The 21991-nt window shown below is 48.9% G+C and overlaps 1 protein-coding gene across 3 annotated transcripts in view; it reads left to right on the forward strand.

The window, feature by feature from the left end:
- The first annotated feature begins 1072 nt into the window (after positions 1 to 1072).
- fras1 (Fraser extracellular matrix complex subunit 1) overlaps positions 1073 to 21991 on the forward strand; it is a 191661-nt gene continuing 170742 nt past the window's right edge. For all 3 annotated transcript variants that reach the window (XM_086205777.1, XM_086205778.1, XM_086205779.1), the window contains exons 1-2: positions 1073 to 1586; positions 5017 to 5048. In XM_086205777.1, coding sequence (XP_086061903.1) covers positions 1520 to 1586; positions 5017 to 5048 — 99 coding nt within the window. In that variant the 5' untranslated portion in view covers positions 1073 to 1519. The remainder of the gene's footprint in view (positions 1587 to 5016; positions 5049 to 21991) is intronic.

Consider the following 21991-nt stretch of genomic DNA (forward strand, 5'->3'; position numbering starts at 1 on the left):
ATACACGGTTGATACACGGTTGATAGAAGGTTAATACACGGTTGATACATGGTTAATACACGGTTGATACATGGTTAATACACGGTTGATACATGGTTAATACATGGTTGATAGAAGGTTAATACACAGTTGATAGAAGGTTAATACACGGTTGATAGAAGGTTAATACACGGTTGATACGTGGTTAATACACGGTTAATACACGGTTGATAGAAGGTTAATACACGGTTGATATATGGTTGCACGTCACCAGCAGGACATCGGAGCAACACTTCAGAGGACCATGACAGAGAAGCAACCCTCTGAAGAGCTCACAGCGCCCACCGCTGGTGGGTTCCTTCTCCTCCAGTTTGAACCGGCGCGAAGGGAAAACTGCGTGTGTCCAGGAAAGGGTTTTGCCTGAGGAGTCCTGGTGAGCCCTCTGACCAGCACGACCTTTGAACTTTTGTACGAAATGCACTTTTTATTTATTTTTTTCCTCTGGTGAATTATAATCAATATTGTTTAAAACTAAAGGGAAATATCCTGCATTTCCAATAGAAAGAGTTGAATGTTTGAGTGACACACACACACAAAAGCCCCTGGGAACCATCCACGTCCCTGCGAGTAAAGACGTTTCAAAGAATAAAAGAATGAAGTCGATCGTTGATGATCAAACCTCGTCAGGCTCCCACGGGAGGCTGACCATGAAGAGGGGGGGGGGGGGGGGGGGGCTGGTTCTGGTCACTAAACGCACCATAACACCTCAGAAAAGTGCGCCACGGACACAGTGAGGGTCCCTGAAGTAACAACATGAACACTCCACGACACACGGACGATGACGCCGCGTGATAAAGTGAGGAAACACTGCGGGGAAAGGAGTCATTTGTAAAACTTCCAGGTGTGTTAATGAGCTCCTCATCATAACTCCTGGTTGATCCCGGAGGGAAGCAGCGGAGGAGGAGGGCGGGCGGAGGTGAGGTGAAGGTGGAGCAGGAGCCGCAGCGGAGAGGTGGGACGTCCTCCTGGAGAGAGGAGGGGAAGACGAAGAAGAGGAAGGAGGAAGAGGAGTGGTGGTGGCGGGGGGGTTCGGAGAGGACAAGAGGACCGCTGCACGCCAGAACTGGTGGCTCCAAACACTCACTGCAGGAGCGCGGAAAGTCTCGCGTCTGCCGCTCGTCGTCATGCGTCTTCGCCTCTCCGGAGAGCCAGAGAGGAACCCACTAGCACCTCGTGTCCGCTGATTTTTTTTAGTTTTTGACAGAGTTGCGTCCTGACCGCGTTAGAGGAGGGCGGAGGATTAGTTGGTCAGGTTTCGGGACCGCGCCGCATTCCTACCCGGAGCGCAGCGCGCAGGAGTCGGATCGGCGCGCTCCGCGTCTCCGCTGAAAGATCCCGGGGTTCTTCCTCGTTGTTGTCCTCTGGCACGTCGGGGCCCCGGGAATGCCCACTTGGACTGGTCGACTGTGAGCTCCAGACACACACCGCGCGTTTCCCCTCTGACTGGATTCGGATTTAAACCCCCCGTTTGGCCGCGATCATGGATGGATGGTGGATATTCGTCGGCGCTCTCGCCGGGATCCTCGCCGTCCCGCGGGGGACACATGGTTAGTATTTTTGATCTCCTTCACCAAACCAGTTGTTAGGGGTTGTTGTGTAGGTCAGAGGTCGTTAGGGACCCCTCACACCAGAGTTAATACCCCAAATTAGGAGAGTTGGGACGTAGCTGCTCCAGCGGCGAAGTGGAGCTCAAAATTGGTGTTTATCTTCTCTAATTGGACAAATCTGCAGTTGGGTTCTGCTTCAGACCTCCTTCAGGGATCCCTGGAGGGGGTCAGCACCCGCCTAGGGACCCCCCTGAAAGGATTATTGTTTCCCAGGTTTGAGAGCCTGAAGGGGAAGTTGGTGTGATTCCAGGAGGGGGGGAGGTGGGACGGGGGGCTCAACGGGAACTCTTCATTTGGCACAAAGAATCATTTGATGGGATTTCTGTGTGAATAAATCATCAGATCGAGATGTAGCCCAGCTGTGTTCACAGCAAACATTGATTGGCAGGTGAAAGAGACACCTGATATGTTTCGTCATAAGGTTTTAAGGTTTTACTGATAGAGAATTTAAAAAAATTGTTGTAGAGATTGAAGACAAAAAAGTCCATGTCATGTGATCTTGATGTGTTAGAAACCTTCACATCTTCAGAGTCCGGAATCAAAGCTGAGATAAGTGCTGTCAAACATAAAAGCTGAGAGGAGAGAGTCTCGCCTAAAAAGCTGCAATAAATGAAATATGTTTCGTAATCAACTTGAATGAAGTGTGGGATTATAATCTGTGTCATGGGTGATAACTCTGCACGCTCTGAGCCACGCTCACTAAAGTAACCGTACAGTAAACTTGTCTGACTTGACCTGCATTTTCACTTTTATAAATGTCTATGAAACCGATCCGACTCAGAGCTGCTGAAATATTCAGAACGCGGCATCAAATCTAAAAAGGTCTGCATGCATAGCCACCGCGCTCCCATCAGACCAGACATAATTCACCCGTCTGTCAGCCGCTCCTGCACTGACCCATTCAATGTTTTACTACATTCCTCAGATCCAAGTTGGGCTTGTTAATATCTCAGCCTGGTAGAGTGGCAGCAGGCAGGTGGAAACATCCCCCAGCATCACATTTTCCTGTTTTAGCAAAGTTATTAGCATCTTCTCTTCATCTCGGCAAGCATCCAACCCACTTGGCAGCTTTTAAAATTGAAACTTTTATAGAGACACGCACTCCCTCATGCTTTTCCCGTCCAGAGGGGAGAGTGTGGGCGTTGCAAGCCGAGCAAAACGGTTCTAAAAGTGTAAATATTTTTAAGTTTAATGCAGTGGATGGGAGCTGACACGGCTGCTGACCATCTGAAAGGTGACGGAGAGGATTCTCGCTCAGCTGGGACGCCGGGAGCTTCTGATCATCCCACTGTCTGGAGAAAACTCTGGTCGTCCAACGTGTGAATGGTTCTTCCCTTGGACGCTCGCTGCTCCTCAAGCTGAGAGGAGAAACTCTGTAAATAAGGAAGTAAAACATCCCGGGACGTTTAATGTTCAATCGCAAGAATGCGCAAGAAAGTCGGTGATGAGTTTAATCATTAACTTTAGAAAGTGGGCGGAGTCTATAGAGCCTGAAGCCCTCACCAGATCTACAGGTTTGATGGATTTTAGGAAATAATTTCCTCTCAAAACAACGGAAACGTGGAGGAAGAGGTGGCAGTAGGTTTGCTGCGAGAAAAATGAGTTGTGTCTTATAAAACCTCAGCATGAAACTTCAACAGAAATATAGAACTGTCCTGGAGTGGGTGCCTGTCCAAGGCACCTTGACCTTTGACCTGTAAAATCTGTTCGTCCTGGTGTTCCAGTCGCTATTCGCACCGATGTTGAAGGAATTCCGTGATGGCGTTCCTGAGATGTTGCGTACTTGAGGGGTGGCTGTGACCTTTGACCACCAAAACCTTTCCGCTTCACTCCGGAGCCCCATGAACATTTGTGCCAAATCTGAAGGCGTTCCGGAGAGATCGTCTTCCCAAGAATGGAACGTGATTGAGGGACAACCCGGAAACATCATGGCTGTTTCCAGCCACGATGAAGATAAGACGTATCCATGGACACTTAAAAGTCGTGTGTTCTGCTGCAGCGACAGCGCATCCCTCCGCCAAGATCAGTGCTTGATTTGTCATCCAGCTGGAAAACGCCAGTCAAAACATTACTTCCGAAGATGATCACACGCCTCCGCCATCGGTCCTCGTTCTTGGTGAAGTGACACCTGATACCTGTGGGTCGTTGTCTTTGGCAGCAGAGCTGTGATGTAAACCGTCTTCGCCCTGAGCAGATTAAAGTGCCAGATTTCTTCCGCTCAGGCAGATAAGCAGCAGCAAACAGTGTCACTAACAAAAGTAACTGCGCTCTTGTTGTCCCGTGTGAACCATTAAAGGTAAATGTTTATCTCTTGCTGCCGCCCCCCCCAGCAGCCTCCATCGCTCCAGACTGGTGCGCTGCGGCTCGGGCCTCAGGCTGCGTGAAGGAGTCTGTCCATCCGTTCATCTGTGTTTGTGCGGCGTTGAGTCCTCAAACCCAGCAGCAGCCTGTCAGCTCAGTCTCAGTCACTGCCTTTTATTCTTCCACAGGCTTCAGACTTCAACTGGTTTCATGTTTTAATGGATGTGAAGTAACAGTGGAGGCTCGTCAGCGACCCCCCCGCAGATAATCGCCACATTTTTTTGTGGCTTTCTGACACAGAAGTTAACGCGACCAATCAGGACAATGAGAAGCCAGTGATGTCACTCCAGAAACTAGCCGTGTCTTTGTGACTCGGGAATGCAGGAAGAGCCAGCCACGTGTACTTTGGGCCAGGACCTCGATGAGGTCCTCACGACCGTAAAGCTGCAACCAGGAACTGGACCAGAGCCAGAATTGTTGTTGTTTGTTTATTTTTATTGCCAGTCAAAATGTGTGTGGATTACGGATAAATGGTTGACGAAGGAAGACCTGGGTGCCACCTAATGAGCTCCAGCATGTGGAATGGTTTTGCTGTTGTTAGCTGTCAGGCTGGATTAGCTTCAAGCTACGTGGCTACGTCGCTGGCTCCTTCTGCAGTCTGGAGTCAGGAAGACGTAAAACGGGAGGTTACCCCCCCCCCCCCCCCCCCCCAAGCTAAGCCTCTGTTACCCATCGGGGTATGAATGTGTTTTTTCTGGGGTTTTAGGGTTGTCCATGTACCTGCCTCCATGTGAATGCAACATTAATCACATGATCAGATATGTGTAGCAACAGTTTGATGATGTCATGGCTGAGCTTCACGCCACCCTGGATTCTGGTGGCGTCCGCTGGGATTCAGAGGTTGTTCAGCTGCAACACTTGTCTGGGTGTGGAGGGAAAGTGAACTTACCAAACCTCTGTTTGACCTGCATGTCCAGAATCACTTGTACATAATTCCTGTCAAAACACAATGACACGATCCCGCCGTGACACGACGCGCCGATGCTCACGCTGTGCTTCTCTGTTCCAGGAGCGTGTGTCTACGAGGGAGCGCTCTATGCGGTAGGTGAACCCCAAACTTCCTATTTTACCTCTAGGCTCATATTCCAATTAGGATTTTGGGTCCGTATGAAAAGCATGATGGGTACTCGCTCATGTTTTATTCACTGACAACATTAGCAGGTTAGCTTGATGGGCGGTTGAAGTCGTGCAGGTGGGGAGGCTGTGTGTTTTATCAGCAGCTGAACATCCTCTGTTGTCTGAGATGTAGCTGAGTAGAAATGTCTCATCTATAATGCATGCCGGATACTGACTTGCTGGATGATAATGGCGACGAGAGAGCATGATGAGGCTCGGCGGCAGACCGGCTGCCAGGAGAAAAGCCGCTGACTCCCGCTGCCCTGCCGTGGGAAGATGGAGCTCTTTTTTTCGGAGCCAGAAAGAAGTTTGTGATAAGCTTGAGTCTCACGGTTCTGAGGCTTTCTGGCAAATGTGCAGGGTTTCACATTTAAAGCACCCGGCGAAGCTCTTGTGTTCTGGCGTGTGACTTATTTGAATGTTTTGGGTTTCCTGAGAGTTTCACAGTGTGAGGATGGTCTTAGAATCGATCACAGCGATGTGCAAATGTTATCACTTTACAGGACGAAAACTGAACGAGAGGAGAGGAGTTTTTTATTTTATTTTTTTATTTTAGGGATATATGATGGCTGCACAGTGGTGCAGTGGTTAGCGCTGTGGCCTCACAGCAATAAGGTCCCAGCTCCAGCACAGGATCTTTCTGGGTGAGTCTCCATGTTCTCCCTGTTCCTGCTGGGTTCTCTCTGGTACTCCAGCTTCCTCCCACAGTCCAAAGACATCAAGAGGGACCAGGTTAATCCAGACTCTAAATTGACCGTAGGCGTGAATGTGAGAGTGAATGGTTGTTTGTCTCTCTATGTTGGCCCTGCGATGGACTGGTGACCTGTCCAGGGTGAACCCTACCTCTCGCCAATTGACGCAGGGATAGGCTCCACCCCCCCCCCCGTGACCCTTAATGTAGGAATAAGCGGAAGAAAATGGATGGATGTATGATGGCCTGACGCATTTTAACCCCCCCAAAAAAATGATTTTACCTCTCAGGTTCTCAGGAGCAGGTGTCTCGAGCTCAATTACCTCCGTGTGACTCTGGAATGCGGAAAGAGCCAGTTGGGTATATTTAGCTTGAAGCTAAGTGAGACTGGTGGCTAACAACTGCAAAGCTGTCTGAAACATCCTTGTATGCACTCTGCAGGTCCTCCTCTTAGATGGAGGACCTGGATTATACTGGAGGATCCCTGGAGAGTTAGCTTTGCTGCTGTTAGCTGTCAGTCTTCATTAGCGCCAAGCTAAGTGTACATGGCTGGCTCTTTCTGCGCTGTGGAGTCACAGGGAAGTAGTGCAGCTATGCTAACACCTACGAGGTTGGCAGACAGATTAAACGGGGGTGTCAAACTGGTCCAGTAAGGGCCGGTGTGGCTGCAGGTTTTCATTCCAACCCAGCAAAAGCAACACCTGATTCAACTTAAATCAACTAAGCTGCGTCCACACAGCTCATTTGTTGGATCAGGTGTTGCTTTTGCTGGGTTGGAATGAAAACCTGCAGCCACACCGGCCCTTTCTGGACCAGCTTGAGACCCCTGGATTAGAACATTGACTTTGAGAGGCCAAAACTTGATCTCCGATGACACCAGCAGGTGAACATGGGGCCTGAATGTCATCTTGACACTGATGGATGAATCTGTGCTTCCCAGCCAGAAGGTCCAGATTCAGACTTTGTTTTTGCACTTGTTCACATTTGTATTTATTTATAAAGAGTTATTCCCGCAAAAGCTGAATGTGCTCCAGTGTTTTCCCGTCAGGAAGAGGTCTGGTGGTGGTAGAGCTGTGAATGCATAAAAGAATTCTTTTGTCAGAATTTTGGTCTGAATGCTGCTTCAGCTGTGAGGAGGATGAAAGACCAACAAGCTTTTCAGACATCAGCATCAGGCGGCGCTTCAGCCTCGAGACATCCTTGTCCCCGTTTACCGGTGGAACCTGAGTAAAAGGAGTAAAAGGTGTAACAGCTGCTGCTTGTGAGCACCACTTGTGCCTTGCAACAACTGGTAATCTCTCTTAAAAAGCCTTAAACATGGTTCCCAGGCCCAATAATGATGAACTGTTGTTCTCTCCTTCCGTGTTCTCCATATAATTACAGCAAAGCTCTAAACAGCGAGTCGTGACATACCTACAACTTACCTTTAGTCACGTAAAAGCATGAGAACACATCCTGGCTCTCCGTGTTACTTTTCTTTTGGCTTTGAAGGGGGATAATTTGCCGTCGCGAGGATGTAAAGACAGAACTTGTTCAGTCAGTGTTTAGGTGAGTGGAGGGGGAGGGATGGTTGCGGAGAAGGGAAAGGGAGCGGAGGGAGTTTGTGGGAAAAAGGAGACTGCAGGGACTCAGGTGGGATGTCCTGGCATGTTGGAACATAGTCGGGAAAAGGCCATCCCAGAGTTCAAAGTGAAGAACTCCACCGCCAATACCAGGAGTGGTCGTCAGATAGGAACACGTGGAAAAAAACCTACCTTTGATTATAGAGCAGGTCTGGCTGGAACCCCTCAGGCCTCGAGGTCTGGTTCGGATCTGCAGTGACATCATCATAAAAACAGAACACACAGCGTCAAGTTCTTCTTTGGTCTCCCTCCAGTCTCTGGTTTGATCGGAGAAGAGCGTTATTCACTGCGCAATGATGAAAAGGGTTCGTTTTCACTGCAAAACAACGTGAAACGCTGCCGAGTGCTGTGGCGTTAAACCGGGAGCCAGACTGACCTCAGCGCGGCCTTGTTTCCATGGTGCCACTAAGTCATTTTAATAGATGTGGCGCCACCGCCATGTCATGAGGGCCGTGGTCATTTCATGTATTCTGTGAGGTCATCATGTCTGCTGACACAGCCTCAGGACGACCCCCTCCGTGACAGGACACAAAGGAATGAAATCCTTCTGTGCTTTGTCCTGGTGAATTTCTTCACTGGATGCAGATGATTCTGGAGATTATATTCTCTCACCAAATCATGGAGGTTAACTCTGGGTTTGGTCCGTAGGAACTCACGCTGAGACCCTGGCGAATATCCCTGTGTGTGGATTAAACTGAGGAGCGAGTCCTGACATTTTCCCACAGAGAGGAAGCGTGCGGTTCCCACGGACGCAGCCACTTGCATCGATCAGACCCGCCTATTGGCTGAGCACTGACAAGGTGCTGGCTGTGTCTGCTTGATGATCTGCGCTAAGTGATCCATCCGTCAGCAGACTTCCTGGTTCACCGTATCCTGATGCATCCATTAAGAGCCACCGCTAAGAAGGACCTGTGTTGTCTTGGTGAGGTCATAGGTCGCCTGAAACATCCCGATCCTGTCGACTCGTAACAGAGCCAAGATGGCCGGCTATGTGAAAGCAGAGAGAGGCCGTAGTTGTAACTTCTTCTTGAAGCCGTTTTCTCCTGATTACTGGTGAATTATCATTTAAGTTGAGACACTGAGTTTGATTCAACCTGCGCCTGGAGGAGAGAATCCCAGCGGCAGTGTGAACAGAAACAGCTGACAGGAGATGTTGTCGCTCTGTGACTTGTACTGGAAACGCTGTCGGAGGCTCCAGTGCTGGAAATGTTTTCTTTGGTATTTGAGTGAACCTTTCAAACGGGAGTCTTCATGACCTTTGTTGTAATCACCTGATCAGCGTGCAGAAAGAAGCTACAGATGTACTACACACATCCTGACAGATCCAGACTAATGGCGCCGCAGCGGAGCAGCACCAGGCCTGGCGTGCTGGAGAAATGCAGCGTTTAACCTGCAGTGAAGGACAGCAGGGCTCAAACACACAGCGCCGCGTCCAAATATACCAGCCGCCCCCTCCAGGCTGGAATTCCTGACATTTCAAGTCGCCGTTCCTGTAGGGAATCAAGATGCAGGGCGCCTAAGAATCATGCCATCAGGGCGGAGGTCCAGATGCCAACAGCTGTGTTTTCAGAGGAAGATGTCAGACGGAACAAAGGTTTAAACTGAGTCGAACTGGTACCGGTCCAAACTCCTCCATCACACCAAGAGTTCAGTCTTCAGAGAGGGACCTCACCTGTGCTGCTGCCAAATTCTGTGAGTCTTTAAAGAAAACAGCCTTTGTTCTACATGCTAGCGGTCCTCACTGCTCCCCAGTGTCACCTGCGACGGTTTCAGGCTCCCATGTGGAGTTTTATAAACCCCGCATCTAAACTGGGGGGTTCAGCTCAGGGGAGGGTCCATCAGTCTCTCATCCATGCTGACCCACAGAAACTACAGACTTAGAACCCGGGCTGGCCATAGGCGGGGGTATTTACCTGCTCTGCTCTGATCGGCATTGACTTGAACACCAAGCCCCGCTGAGGGTGATAATTTGCGGCCAGTTTCCAGTGCCGGACACACATGGAGGAGCAGTCGGAGCTCCACCAATGTGGAACCAAACATTTCTAGTCACTGTGAGACGTCAGCAGTGAGTCTGATTGCTGCCGACATGCTTCACATGATGGCGCCGTTTCAGAAAAAAGCAAAACCCCGGAACTACTGAGCTCGGATGAAAAGTCAAGTACAGGTACGCAAATACAGTTCCTGAGAGCCCATCTGTGCCCCCCTCTGGCCGAGGGGCTGATATCTTCAGAGCTGCGTTCGTAACCGTCCACGTTGCGCTCGTTGATGTCTGTCATGTGACATCAGGAGTGCTCATAGGATCCGGCTGCTGCTGGACGGAATATATGTGACGCTGCTTTTTTTTTTAAGGCCCCTTGGTGGATTAATGGCGCCGCTGATGTGACAGCTCCTCTGTGACGGTGGGTCATTACTGCCTGGTGCTCAAGAGGGACTCAAAACTACCATGTGATTGGAGGAGGGACCATGTGACCCCCCTGAGGGATGGGATATGCAGCACAGGCACATTTTAAATGCCTTGTGAGGGAGCCAAGAGGCAAACAAAACAAAACCAAAAAAAAAAAAATAGAAACAAGAACAAAGTGTTGAAGGAGGGAGAGGAAAAATATGAGTTCAGGGAAAACATGATTTGATGGATGACAGTCTGGGACAAAATGTTGGCAAGAGAGAGGAGGGAAGAAATGACAGGAGGGACCTGAATCACCTCGCCGGTCCTAAGAGACAGAAAGTCTGCATTAGCATTTTTCCTATTTCAGGCTGATAGGAAATTCCGGACAGGTAGGGTCAGCTGACACCAGCAGGGGAGGAAGGGAATGGCGGCTGCAAGCTGAGCCGAATGACTTTTGACTGCATGGCTGAGAAGAAGTTAAGGACTTGTTTGGGTTGCAAATGTGAAGTATAACTGCAAGCAGGAGAGTCATTAACCTGCCGTGTCAGGCAGCGTGGCTCAGGTCCACCAACCAGACGACTCGAAGCCAGTGGTTCTCAACCAGAGGGTCAGGACCCCCATGGAGGACACTGAATGGTTGTATGTAAATGACATTTTTAGCTGGAAACCATTTTTGGTTCTAGTTTGTTCCACTGCCTACAAGGTTTGAGGTGAGATCGCAGCTAGAAAACCACGACAACCGCTTGAACTTACTATTGTACGTGTTCACTTCACCTCAGTACAGAGGAACGTATTTCTTAATACTGCTCTTTAGGCCTGAAGTACACGTGAAGTACTGCACTGGCGTACACAGGTTCTAAAAAATCAAAAGAAGCTCAGCCGAGCGCTCAAGTCCACCAACCACAGAGGCTCTGCTCCAGGAGGTCAGGAATACTGGACAAGGATGACAATAATTCTCAAACTGAGTAAATTTAGAACTGTTCTAGTTTAAAAGTTGACGCTACCTCAGGACATGAATGCTCTTTTCTTGCCATTGTTGTTCTTTTTGGCCTCACCTGCATTTGTTGTATGCAGCTGATTAAGTTACAACCTTAATAGTTAAGCCAGAATAGAGATTATTATTCTGACTGGGGGGGGGGGTGTCTCAGAGAGCCTGAGAGCCCCTTGGCGAAGCTGCAAATGTGGTGAGATTTTTCAGTTTGTTTGAAGGAGTTTATAAGATGGAGGGGCTTGTCCTTGACACTGGTGAGTGATATGATGTCACGACCAGCCCTTTCTGCAGCTCTCTGCTGGTTCCTCCTGGAGATCTTTTAAAAAGGCTTTCCTTTATAGTCCTTTTTGTCTCGTCTGGGGCAAATTGAAATGGATTCATCTGGTTCATTCTCTCTATTTATTCTGGCTCTGTTTCGGAGTGCACAAATCCAAGCAGATGAAATAAAAACCACCATTTGCTGGGGGACGCTGAGAGAATTCTCTCTGATTCATCAAAAGTGTCACCCGTGGGACCAGATAGCAAATTAGCCCTCACCCTGTCACATGACCAGTGGCCTTTACGTCTGAGCCAAAGCTGCAGGCAGTGCTGCGTTGCAGGGATCCGCCCTGTGGTACCATCAGAACCCGTTCAACCTGGGTTGTGAAAGCAAATTTGCAGGGGACAAACAAGGTTCCCGTCCAAAAAAATAACGAAAGACTCACGAGTCAGTTGTCATCTCCAGCAAAACCTTGGTTGAAACGATGATAAATGACTAATAACTTCACTCTACGTGTGTCATCAAAAAAATCCACCAAAAATACAGATTCTGTGCCAACTGGATATGGGACCAAACATAAAAGCGGTGCTTGAGTCAGCCGAGGGCAGCAGTCAGGCAACAAACTCGGTGAAAATTTGACTGAACTACAGGAAGTGAAAAACCTGTGAATACCTGAGAAGTTCTTGTTTATGGAGGCTGCTGAAACCTCCTGCACGCCATTTATAGTTCTCCCTGCCGCGTCCCACATCCCCGAACACTGAATCCACAGCGGGGAAATATGTGAGAGGGAAACAAACAACAAAGTCTGCTGGGTTTAGAGGCTTGATCGGGACATTAAACCTCCTTTGCAGGGTTTTGGATTTTGTGTTAATTGACTGTGAATCATCAGTTTCATGATCTGGATTTCTCTGCCCCCTCTGTCAGAGCCGTTTCTTGTGTTTGGCGCTCAGCGCTGTAGCAACATCAAAAACCACTTCAAGCGCATGATGACGGGGACACGCTGCGCCTCACCTCAACCGCCGCCACCCTGAAAGTCAGGCCAAAGATTAAAGCTGTTTTTGGAACTCTCCCCCCCCCCCCCTTTGCAAAACTGTGATCCGTTTAGAGACTCCGCTCCTCCAAACCCTGCCCAACCTGTCTGTCCCGGCGAGAGGCTTCCCCCGCTGCTGTGATGTGTGACGACATAATGAGGTGAGCACGGACCAGGCTGGCGGGGGAGCGGGGCCTTCATCGGCGCTCCGGCCCAGGACACACAGAAATAGATTATTTCGGGACGAGGATCCGTGGCTCTTCTACGTCTGAATTATTAAGCTGCCCGAGGCTGAGAAGTGCCTACACTGGCTGCTCTTTTCAAGAGGCTTTTAAAGCTAAACTGCGTCTCACATCCTGAATCCCCTCGCACTTCTGAGCCGGAGCTGCGGCGCACATTTGTTTTCTTTAAGGGACAGAAGCAGAGGGGCACTTGTGTTATTTTCTCTTCCATCTCTGACAGGAGTCCACACTCAAAGTTTTAAGACATGGAGACATTGTGAGTAACTCACTACAGGAGGAGCAGCACTTGTGATGTAGGCGCGACGTTCAGAGCGGCCACATCTTTCTGCTTTCACCTCCGTTCCATTCTTCACTGCATTTGATGGCAGGTTCCTGTGCGAGTTGAAGAAGACGCCTGCAAAACAGGGACCCTGCACTGCTGTAGGGAGGTCTTTAGCCGCCTGGTGACGGCGAGGCGTCAGTCAGAGGGAGGGCTCCGTGCTGCTGCCGCCCAGTGAGATTTATTTCCTGATTTAAGAATTGTTTCCCTTCAGGATGAGGAAATCCTTCACTACCGGCCCAGGGTGCAGGATCAGGGTCAGGGTCTGGATCAGGATCAGGATCAGGATCAGCATCAGCAGTTGACTCACTTTTGTTGTTGTTGCTACTCTGTAGAATAATTCCTAATTTTCTTGGCACCAGACGCGTGCCTGACCTGTAGCTGCCATCTTGGTGAGGTCGTCACTGCCATGGAGATCTTGTGTCTCATCATGCATCTATAATTGATTATTGATCAATCACTGGTTATCATGATCGGCTTGATAAATGCCTGACTTGTCTCATCCTGATAAATGCCTGACTTGTCTCATCCTGATAAATGGCTGACTGACTCATTAATTTGGGTTTTTGGACATTAAGTAAATCATTTAATTCAAGATTCAGCATGATGCTGCAACTGTCACCCTGAAGTGATCCTCCAGGAGTGTGTGGGTGTGGGTGTGTGTTTGTGTGTGTGTTTCTGCGTCTCTTTTTTTCCTCTGGGTCATCTTGTGTCGGGAGGAGAAGGTGGTTGTCTGATTGAAACTTAGCGCAGGATTACATCGCTGTGAGCGATGCTAATCTCCACAGGTGACGTGTTTTTGAATGAAGTGCTCTGTTTATTTACTGGCCCGAGGTTGGAGGGAGGCGGTCACAGTGGAGGGGGGGGGGGGCAGCAGGTGTGTGTGTGTGTGTGTGTGTGTGGGGGGGGGGGGGGCAGCGGAGGACCACCTGTCGCAGCTGCTGGTGTTAGAAATGTGTCCGTGAAAGAAGATAAATTGTTTCAGGCTTTATTTCCGACTCTTTAATATCAGGAACTGCTATTTTTGTCTCCTGTGAGAGGAAAGCGGAGTCTTGGGTTGAAGACACACGGAGATATCCGAGTCGCCACTTTGGCCTCTGAGAAATGAGCTTTTTCTAACTTCAGAGTGAGTATAGAGTAAATGATGAACTTATGATGAAAATAATAGTTAGTTGCAGACTTCATAACTCGTAGCAATTATGCTGATAAATGACATCACCTTTTATTGCTTCTGTGCGAAATGAATGAGAAATGAGATTTCTAGGATTCTGTCGCGAGGTAGAAGCTGTCTTCCAGGCCCCTCGGAGGGCCCTGAGCTTTTGTTGAGACCCGGCTCTGTCCCCCGGCAGAGGTAGCTGGACTAAATGAGTGCTCGCTATGCTCCCTGGACTGGAACTAAGCCTCTTCTCCTCCCACCAGCCCTCTGCAGACGAGCAGAGACGTGGAGGACGGGAGTGAAGACAAACATGGCGGTGCTGGGCTAATAGGCAAACAAACAAGCGAGCCCGCCCCTAAACCTCCTGACCCCCCAGGCCATCCGGTGGTGGCTTTGACAGTTTCATCACCGGAGGTCTGAGGGGTCATCAGCCTTTTGTCTCTCACTCCATTCGAGTGTTTGATTCCCAGCGTGCCATTCAAACCAGGGAGCCTCTTATCTGTAAATAGCAGCATGCGGCCCTGAGCCCTGGTTTGTCTTTCTTGCTCTACTTTTTCTGTCTGTGCCTGCAGGCTCCTGGAGCAACAAGTGTTTAGACAGAGCAGCGTTACACCGAGCCAAGTCTTTGTCGCCGTCAGCGCAGTCGTCCATGTTCACACACGCCGCGGATCCCAAAGCCGCTCGCCACAGGGCTTGTTTTTTCTGCTTCGTGGCTGGGTTTCCCTCCGGCTCTCCGTCCTAAATGCAAGAGGAGGAAAGTGTGTCTTCAGGGAGTGCTGCTTAAAAATGAATTCTTTTGTCTGTGAGAAAGACGGCAGGAATTTGAATGAAGTAGAGCACGCCAGGGAGTTTCTTATTATGGAGACGGTTATCGATTCTCTTGAGTTACAAAATAGAACTCACTTCATTGCAAAAGTTGAAGATGATGTGAGGCTGCAATATCAGCCTCTTTGTTAAGTAGCACTGCTGGAACAAAAAGTTGTCTTTGAAAATTCCCTGAATGCACAAAGTTTAGCCTGAGAAAACACATTTCCTAAGGAAAAGATTGTTCTCATGCAAAACAAGGTTCTCTCCTGGCGGTGATGAGTTGTCCAACCCTATAGAACCTTTACCAACGGCACCAGAACCCGCCAACACCTGGCTGGCAGGAACTGGTTTAACCGGCTCCCAGTAAGCCCCGAACTTAACCCCGTATCCTGGGAGAAGATTTGAGGAAGGTTGTAAGAAAGTTTTGACGGAGCTATGCTAACACTTCCCACCCACTACCATTTGTTGTGCTAAGCTAACTAGCCTGGGTCTCAGCTCCCTAGACGAGGTCTCTATCTTCTTTCCTGAAAAGGCGGCATCTTCCTGTAATGGACTCCGTCTAATCTAACCTAGTCAAACTAAACTACTTGGTTGAGTTACGGCGAGAGATGAAACATGGGTGAAAGGTTGGAAACCGTCGGAATGATGAGGTCACTTCAGGGAAACATTTGACACGTTTGAACCAATCAGCTGTCTTTTCTTTGCTGGCAACAATAATATTAGTTAATGAGTTTTGTGTTGATTCGCTGATGTAATCAGTGATTAAACCTATCAGGTTGGATAATAACGTTTATTTTTAGTTTGGTTGACACATTTTCATCTGACGTCCTTGGGACACAAAAACCAAACTACTTGATCAAAGCCGAACTGCAGTTCGCGTTTGATTGATGTGGCCTCTGTAATTGTCTGAGGTTTCTTTTGAAACTTTGCATATGAATGAGATCATTTCCACTCCAGTGGATGTTCAGCCAAACGTGACTAATCTCAGTAGCCAGGTGTTTAACTCTGATTAAAGTTCTTCTTTTTTGACGAGTTCAAACTGACTTGTGCTCTTGTTTGGGTGCAGACATTGAGATGCGCTGTCCGACAACACGATCAGCTCTTCAGCCGGCTTTATTTCTGCTGCTGATGAAGTGCACGCTGACGACAGCTGCATCACAGGCGGCCCGCTGCTGGGAGTTCAGGACCTGGTAGTTATTTACATGGAAATCGTCCCGCCGTCCCTGCGATGATAATCAGATGTGTACCTTTAAGCCTCATCATCTCGATTGACATAAATCTCTAAATCCATGACAGGGGGATTCCTGGAGGTTCTGCTAGAGAGACTTTTATGAGTGCAGCACAATTATTTTGTGCTCATTTCTCTGCGTTGTTAACCTTTTTTCTGAAACGAGCCGGGCGGAGTGGCGCCTGAAATGATTAGCGATAGATGTTGGCCTGGGGGGAACTTGCTGGAGACTGGATCAGACCTGGGGACGACCTGTCACCTCCTCTCTACCTGAGTGATGATGCTGCCTCCTGCAGCCCAAATCAAAGCTGGTTTCCCCTCTGGTCGACTCCATATGATACTGGGACGACACCTCCACCAGTGAGCAGATCTGACTGGTGGGGATGGGATTGAGCTCTTGCACTTCCTGCCTCTTTTTAAAAAAAATTTTAGATAGTAGGTGATAGTTGTGGGGGAGCACTCACGCACCGTTGGCGTGACCGACCCAGACCTGAGTGATCCCATCACTGGTGGACAGCTTCGAGTACATGAGGTCACGCTTGGCTTCAAAATAAAACACCTATTCCATTTGCAAATATTTTACCCGCAGCAGGTTGTCGTTCTTAAAAGCAACAAACAGTTAGGTCTCTAAAACTGTGCAGAAAGAAAACATAATGTCCATGTAAGGGCAGTAAAAAAAAAAAAAAAAAAAAAGCTTAATTATTTCTTTCAAAAAGATTTGAACTTTATCTATTTGTGCACGTTAAGAGTACATGACCATAAAAGACAACTCACAGATATGAAATAAACGCAACCTCTTGGCGTGAGAATGCGCTGATGACGATAAACTTGATTTCAATACTGTCAGTACTTCACATCCTACACAGAACTTCAAGCTTCTTCTTGTTTCCAAAAGAACAGCAGTTTTTCCTCCTGACAGGGATTGAAGCACCTCAGAGGGAGAAGTCAGAACATCCAGACCAGGTCCTCGGTGTGTTCCTGACAGACAAGACCACCTAAAACCTTTCATGCACCTGTGATATTGGAGGTCGTAGTGCCACTACCACTACTAGTACTACGACTATGCTGTAAACATGTGAATCCCTGTGTATTTCAGCTTCCACAGACGGGACATCAGTTTATGAGGTGGTCCTGGACCCATTTGTGTACACTGCTAACAGGACGTGTCCGTATTTGATCAAGACCACCTCACAGTGACCTCGGGTCACTTGGGACGCCTCTTAACAGCGGGTCTGATCAGAGACCCCGTGATCCACCCGGTCAAGAACTTTTGACCGTCCGATAACAAAGTCTCAGGAAAAGATCCCAGACCAGTTTCATTCACGCCTCCATACTCAGCCACCACAGAGGCGCGACAGCCCTTCGCCCTTTTCCTAACTAGACTTGCTCTTTTCAAACCAGCAGCTTTAGATTTTAAAGACGACACCTGAAAACTGTTGTGGTATTTTACCTTTAGTCAGTTCACCGCCTGGAATCCTCTGACCTTCACTGATGTTCACGGGGAGACTCTAGAGACGGTCTGGATAAAACCAGCCGCGCACCTTCTGCTCTGTTTGAGGGATCTTTGCCCTCTAGTTAGACCAGGACCAGGCCTGGACTCGTCCTATTACAGGCCGGTCTGAGGCGAAGACTAAAGGCTTTTTTAGCTCTTTGTTTTATGAAGGGTAGAATTTAACATGTGAAGCTTCGAGTCCTTTTAAGTGCTCGGATAGTTTTACCCTGGGGGGACCATGAGGTTAGAGATGAAATCAAAGTTTGGAGCACGCAAGGCATTCACCACACGACTCCAGAAGAAAGTTAGAACCTAGCCGGGGTTTTTTGTTGCTGCGAGAACAAGAGCTGTCTGACACCGTGTTTGACCCCGGCTGCCCCGGTTTATTGTTACGTCCTGGTGTGAGACAGCCAATGACCACGTAAAACATTTGTTTTAACAGTCGCCTCTTTAGTCTGGGCCGTTACCTTGGGCTGTTCAGAGTGGGAGATGAGGGTGACGGTGGCTGTGGCACATAAAGGAACATTTTTTAAATTCCTGTGACTGGTCTGGAGGTTGTTTAGCTGCCCGGGTAAACCTCCAGTTGTCGATCTCTTAGGTGGACGTGTGAATTGGGCTCCGTCCAGCTGAAGACGCTTGAACAGGAGCGTGAACGTGAGACGAGCCGCTGTGCTCAGGGAGCTGTTTGTTTGCTCTGATTTGTGAAAGAAGCGTTGAATAATTTCCTTGCAATTAGTCGGAGCCGCGCTGCTCTTATCGCCGTGTTTACGTAATAGGAGGAAATTACATTTACATGTCCCATTTTTCCTGCTTTGTTGAACTCAGTGACACCGTCCACTGACTCAGCTGTTCAGCTCAGTGACGCCCGCCAGGAGTTTGACAGCTCTGTCTTTGGTGGTCTGTCAGGGTTTTATTGAGGGTCTCTACCCCTGCGACGCTGCTGCTCGGTGGGGTGTCGGGGGGGGGGGGGGGTCAGGAATGAGGCTTTGGAGTCAAGAAACTGGATCTGGTGCTTTTAATTTCCTAGAACGGCAGGAAGCTTCTCTCATACACGCATGCAGGAGTATTAACATACATGGAAAGATGTGGAGTCTTCATTCATCTTTCATGAACACCATCTGCATGGCCTCTGCTGAATGAAGTGATGGCAACGCTCACAGTTGAATTATTTAAAAATTGTGTTTGTAAAAATGCAGTGTAAAAAGAAGAACTCTTAAATTGATTTCTCAGACAAACAATGCATGTATAATGTATGTATTTTAGTGAGGAGCAGCGGAACTCATCCTGAGCGATCTGGAGCTCCGACTCTGCAGGGTCTCAGTAAAATAACACTCAGCGTGTGAATTCATGCAGCCAGCCAGAGGTGCAACATCTGGACTCAGAGGAGCCCGCGTCCTGTTCCTGGGACACTCGTTTCTGGGACACGTGGTGTCCCTCCACGGTGCCGTGGCAGCACAGCAGACGTCCGGCTCAGTCAATGTGGGTTTTATTTCTATAAGGTCAAAGATGAACTTTGAGTCTCACCAACCAGTCAGCCAGAACATCGATGTCAGCCCCATGAATCACAGACAGACCATCGTTTATTTGACATCACGTCACCTCCCAAACAAAACAGATCCCGCGTCATGTGATCCGTTCAGCTTTGGTCACCTGAACTACGGGAGGTGGGCACTGAACGCGTCCTCTGAAGGAGCTTCAAGGACTCACGCTGGTCCACGGAGCCCAATTTGGGAGCCACTTTGCTGCTTCTTCATGCAGAAAAGAATGTGATGGAACGCAGAGCGACCAAGATGGCTGTGCAGTTGCATGACAGCTTTCATGCATTTCCACGCGGAAAGTTGAATTTCCCCCCAGTGGCAGTAAAGTGCACGAGGGCGCAGTCATCAAGGGAGCTTCTGCAGCCACTAACCATGACAAGGAGGAAGCATGCGAGGGCTGGTGTCGTGATGGAGGACGTTTAAGTGCTGAAGATTTAAACATTTATTGTTGGTTCCGTTCCGCCTCCAACAGTGAGCCGTGCTGTACGGGTGGCAGGGTTATGAGGAAAACCTCCCCAAATGACAAGCTGACAGCTGCATCTCCACTCCTGTATCTCCTGTGCTGTAAAAATATTTTCCACTTGGAACTTGTAAATTTGACGGCCTTTCCATGTGTACTTCCCCGCTCTGTCAGATTTATGCAAGCACCGGTGCAGATTTAATGGTATAATCTGCATGGAAAAGCCACTGCAAACTTGTAAGTTAGATGATAAACTGAGTAAATAATAGAGGGAGGATCTGTTCTTGTCTCTACAGGGTTAAACAGCCACCAATAAGCCTGGGGGGACAATAATAGCAGGCAATTACGGCTACCCAGCGCCCCTTGCCTCCCACGCCTGAGAGCAGTGACATGGGCATCCCTTATCTTGTCTTTGGAAATAGCGCAGTGCCCACGGCGCTCCTGCCTAGCTGCTCAGCCTCGGCCTCCGCTGTTGACGGGTGTGGAAATGTAAACACCGTCTCACGGCTCCCCCTCGCCACCTCCTACTACCCCTCAGAGGCTCACAGGCCCAGCAATCATTAATCTAGCACATAAACAACACCACAGCAGAGTGGAACCAGTCTGGTGGACGATCCAAGCTCCTCCTCCTCCTCCATTCCTTGTTTCATGACACCTCCACCGCTCTTCTCCTCTGGAAGGCTGATTTACATAAAATCTGCGATTAGTACAGTTTCATTTTGTTTTGAAGGGTTTTCATGGAGTTGAATAAGAAGTAGAAATGGAGGAAGGAAGGGAGGGAGGGAGGGAAGAGCGATGGAAAACAGTAATGATGCAGACAGAAATCTCCCCACATGTAAATTATTTCTCAGCTGTAAAATGAACGTAGCGGAGGTCCAGGAGCAGCCAAGCTAAACTCTCCCTCTGATCCAGCAGCACGTTCGCCGCCGTCACCGAGGTCATGTGACAGGTTCGGTTTGTTTGCAGGACAACAAGTTTTTTTCTGGGTTTTCATGAATACTTTTACCGTGAAGACTTCTTGGGCCGGAGAAGGAGTCACGCTTGGTGGATGCGAGATTGGACTAACAATGCTTTAATCACAGCAAGGCACACCGGGCCATTCAGTCGAGACGCTGGCCTCCCCCCTCGCAGCGGGGATTCCAGGAACTCAGGAGCTCAAAAACCATTGATGATGTCATGGCTGGGGTCACACTGAGCATGGCTGAAATATTCAGCAGAGCCAGACGGACTTTGACTGGAATGAAGGAGTTATAATTGGTGTGAAACGGTGCTCGTGGCAGCTTTAGTCATGGAGAGTGTGCAACATCTGGTAGCTCCTGATCAGCCTCTTGTGTCTGATCCAGGATCAGATCATCTTGCAGTTTTTGCCACATATGAGAGTCGCCCAGATCCAGGAATCTTGTAAGAAAGAGGCCCAAATTTGCCTCTGTTAGTTTTTCCAGAAATACCGCTAGGAGCTTAAATGATGAAGTCCAGAAGCGCCTGTGTGGGCAGGTAACGCCGAGTGTCAGTGCAGGAGCACGAAGACGAGATGAAAGTCTGTCATTATTTGAAGTTAATATCAAATGCACGGCCCAAAATCTCTCTACTTCAAAAACAGGAAAAGAAATACACAAATAAAAGTGGATTTCTCCGCGTCCGGCGTCCTCTGAGTGCGACTGCAGCTCCTCGGCTGCTCTCAGGCCGGAGCCGCAGCTTTGTGCTGACTGAGCGTGTTTCTCCTCTAGTTGTCTCTCGTGGTTTGAATAAAGAGACCTCAGCTCTCACGCTGGCCGTCTTTAATCTGAATAATGCATCCTGTGGTCGGCTCTCACCTAACATGTAGACACATGCAACATGGCATCACACTTGGGTTTGTATTCCTCACACAGAGCAGGGTGGCTGTCAGGGCTTGTAGCACCCCCCCCCCCCCCCCATTACTTCAGTTCCTGTTTGGCCATCATTTGATAGTTTGTTGAAAGAAAACGGGCCCGTCAGCTCCTTCTTTGCTGTTCTCTCCCCACAGCAGCTCGACGGCTGGCCCTTTGTTGCCAGGAATGTCCTTGTTCTTTGTGTTGCTTGTCTTCTGGTTCAGGTCTTTGTTGGCAGATGGCCAGGACCGCCGAGCTTCCCGTGAGTTCAGACGACAGGCAGAAGAAGATCTTATAGATAAACAGCGTGATAGGTAGACGGCATCCCTCTGATACGCCTCGCCAGCTTCAAGCGTGAGGGCTCTGCTGATTTAGTCACCAATAAATATTCTGTCTTGTTTTACAAATTCATGGAAACCAAGCGTGGGCTGTCATGTTTGATCAGGTGAGCGTCGTTGCACCATCAAGACAAACCGCATATTTGTCCCGCTCGATTCAAATCAATGAGAGAACCAGCATTTATCACCGTCTCCCTCCAGCTTCCAGTTTGGCGTTCTGGCCTTTGCCGCCTTAGTTCGTTGCAGCCAGAAGTGTTTGAAGGCGACAAGAGAGCTGGAGAGGAACAAGCGGCCGAGTGTGGGCTCCACCCACACGTCTTTTATTCAGTTTGAAGGAATTAAACATGTCTGGTTGATATTGGTTTGGATGTTGAGAAATTTTAAGCATAAATGTTTTATAATCCAGTGTTAGACAGTCAGGTAACGCAGGACGTTTGTTGCTTTTCAAATCACGTGTGG

Source organism: Aulostomus chinensis, chromosome 6, assembly GCF_037954235.1.
Source record: "Aulostomus chinensis isolate RoL2024-O1b breed Wild chromosome 6, RoL_Achi_v1.0, whole genome shotgun sequence".
Lineage (NCBI taxonomy): Eukaryota > Metazoa > Chordata > Actinopteri > Syngnathiformes > Aulostomidae > Aulostomus > Aulostomus chinensis.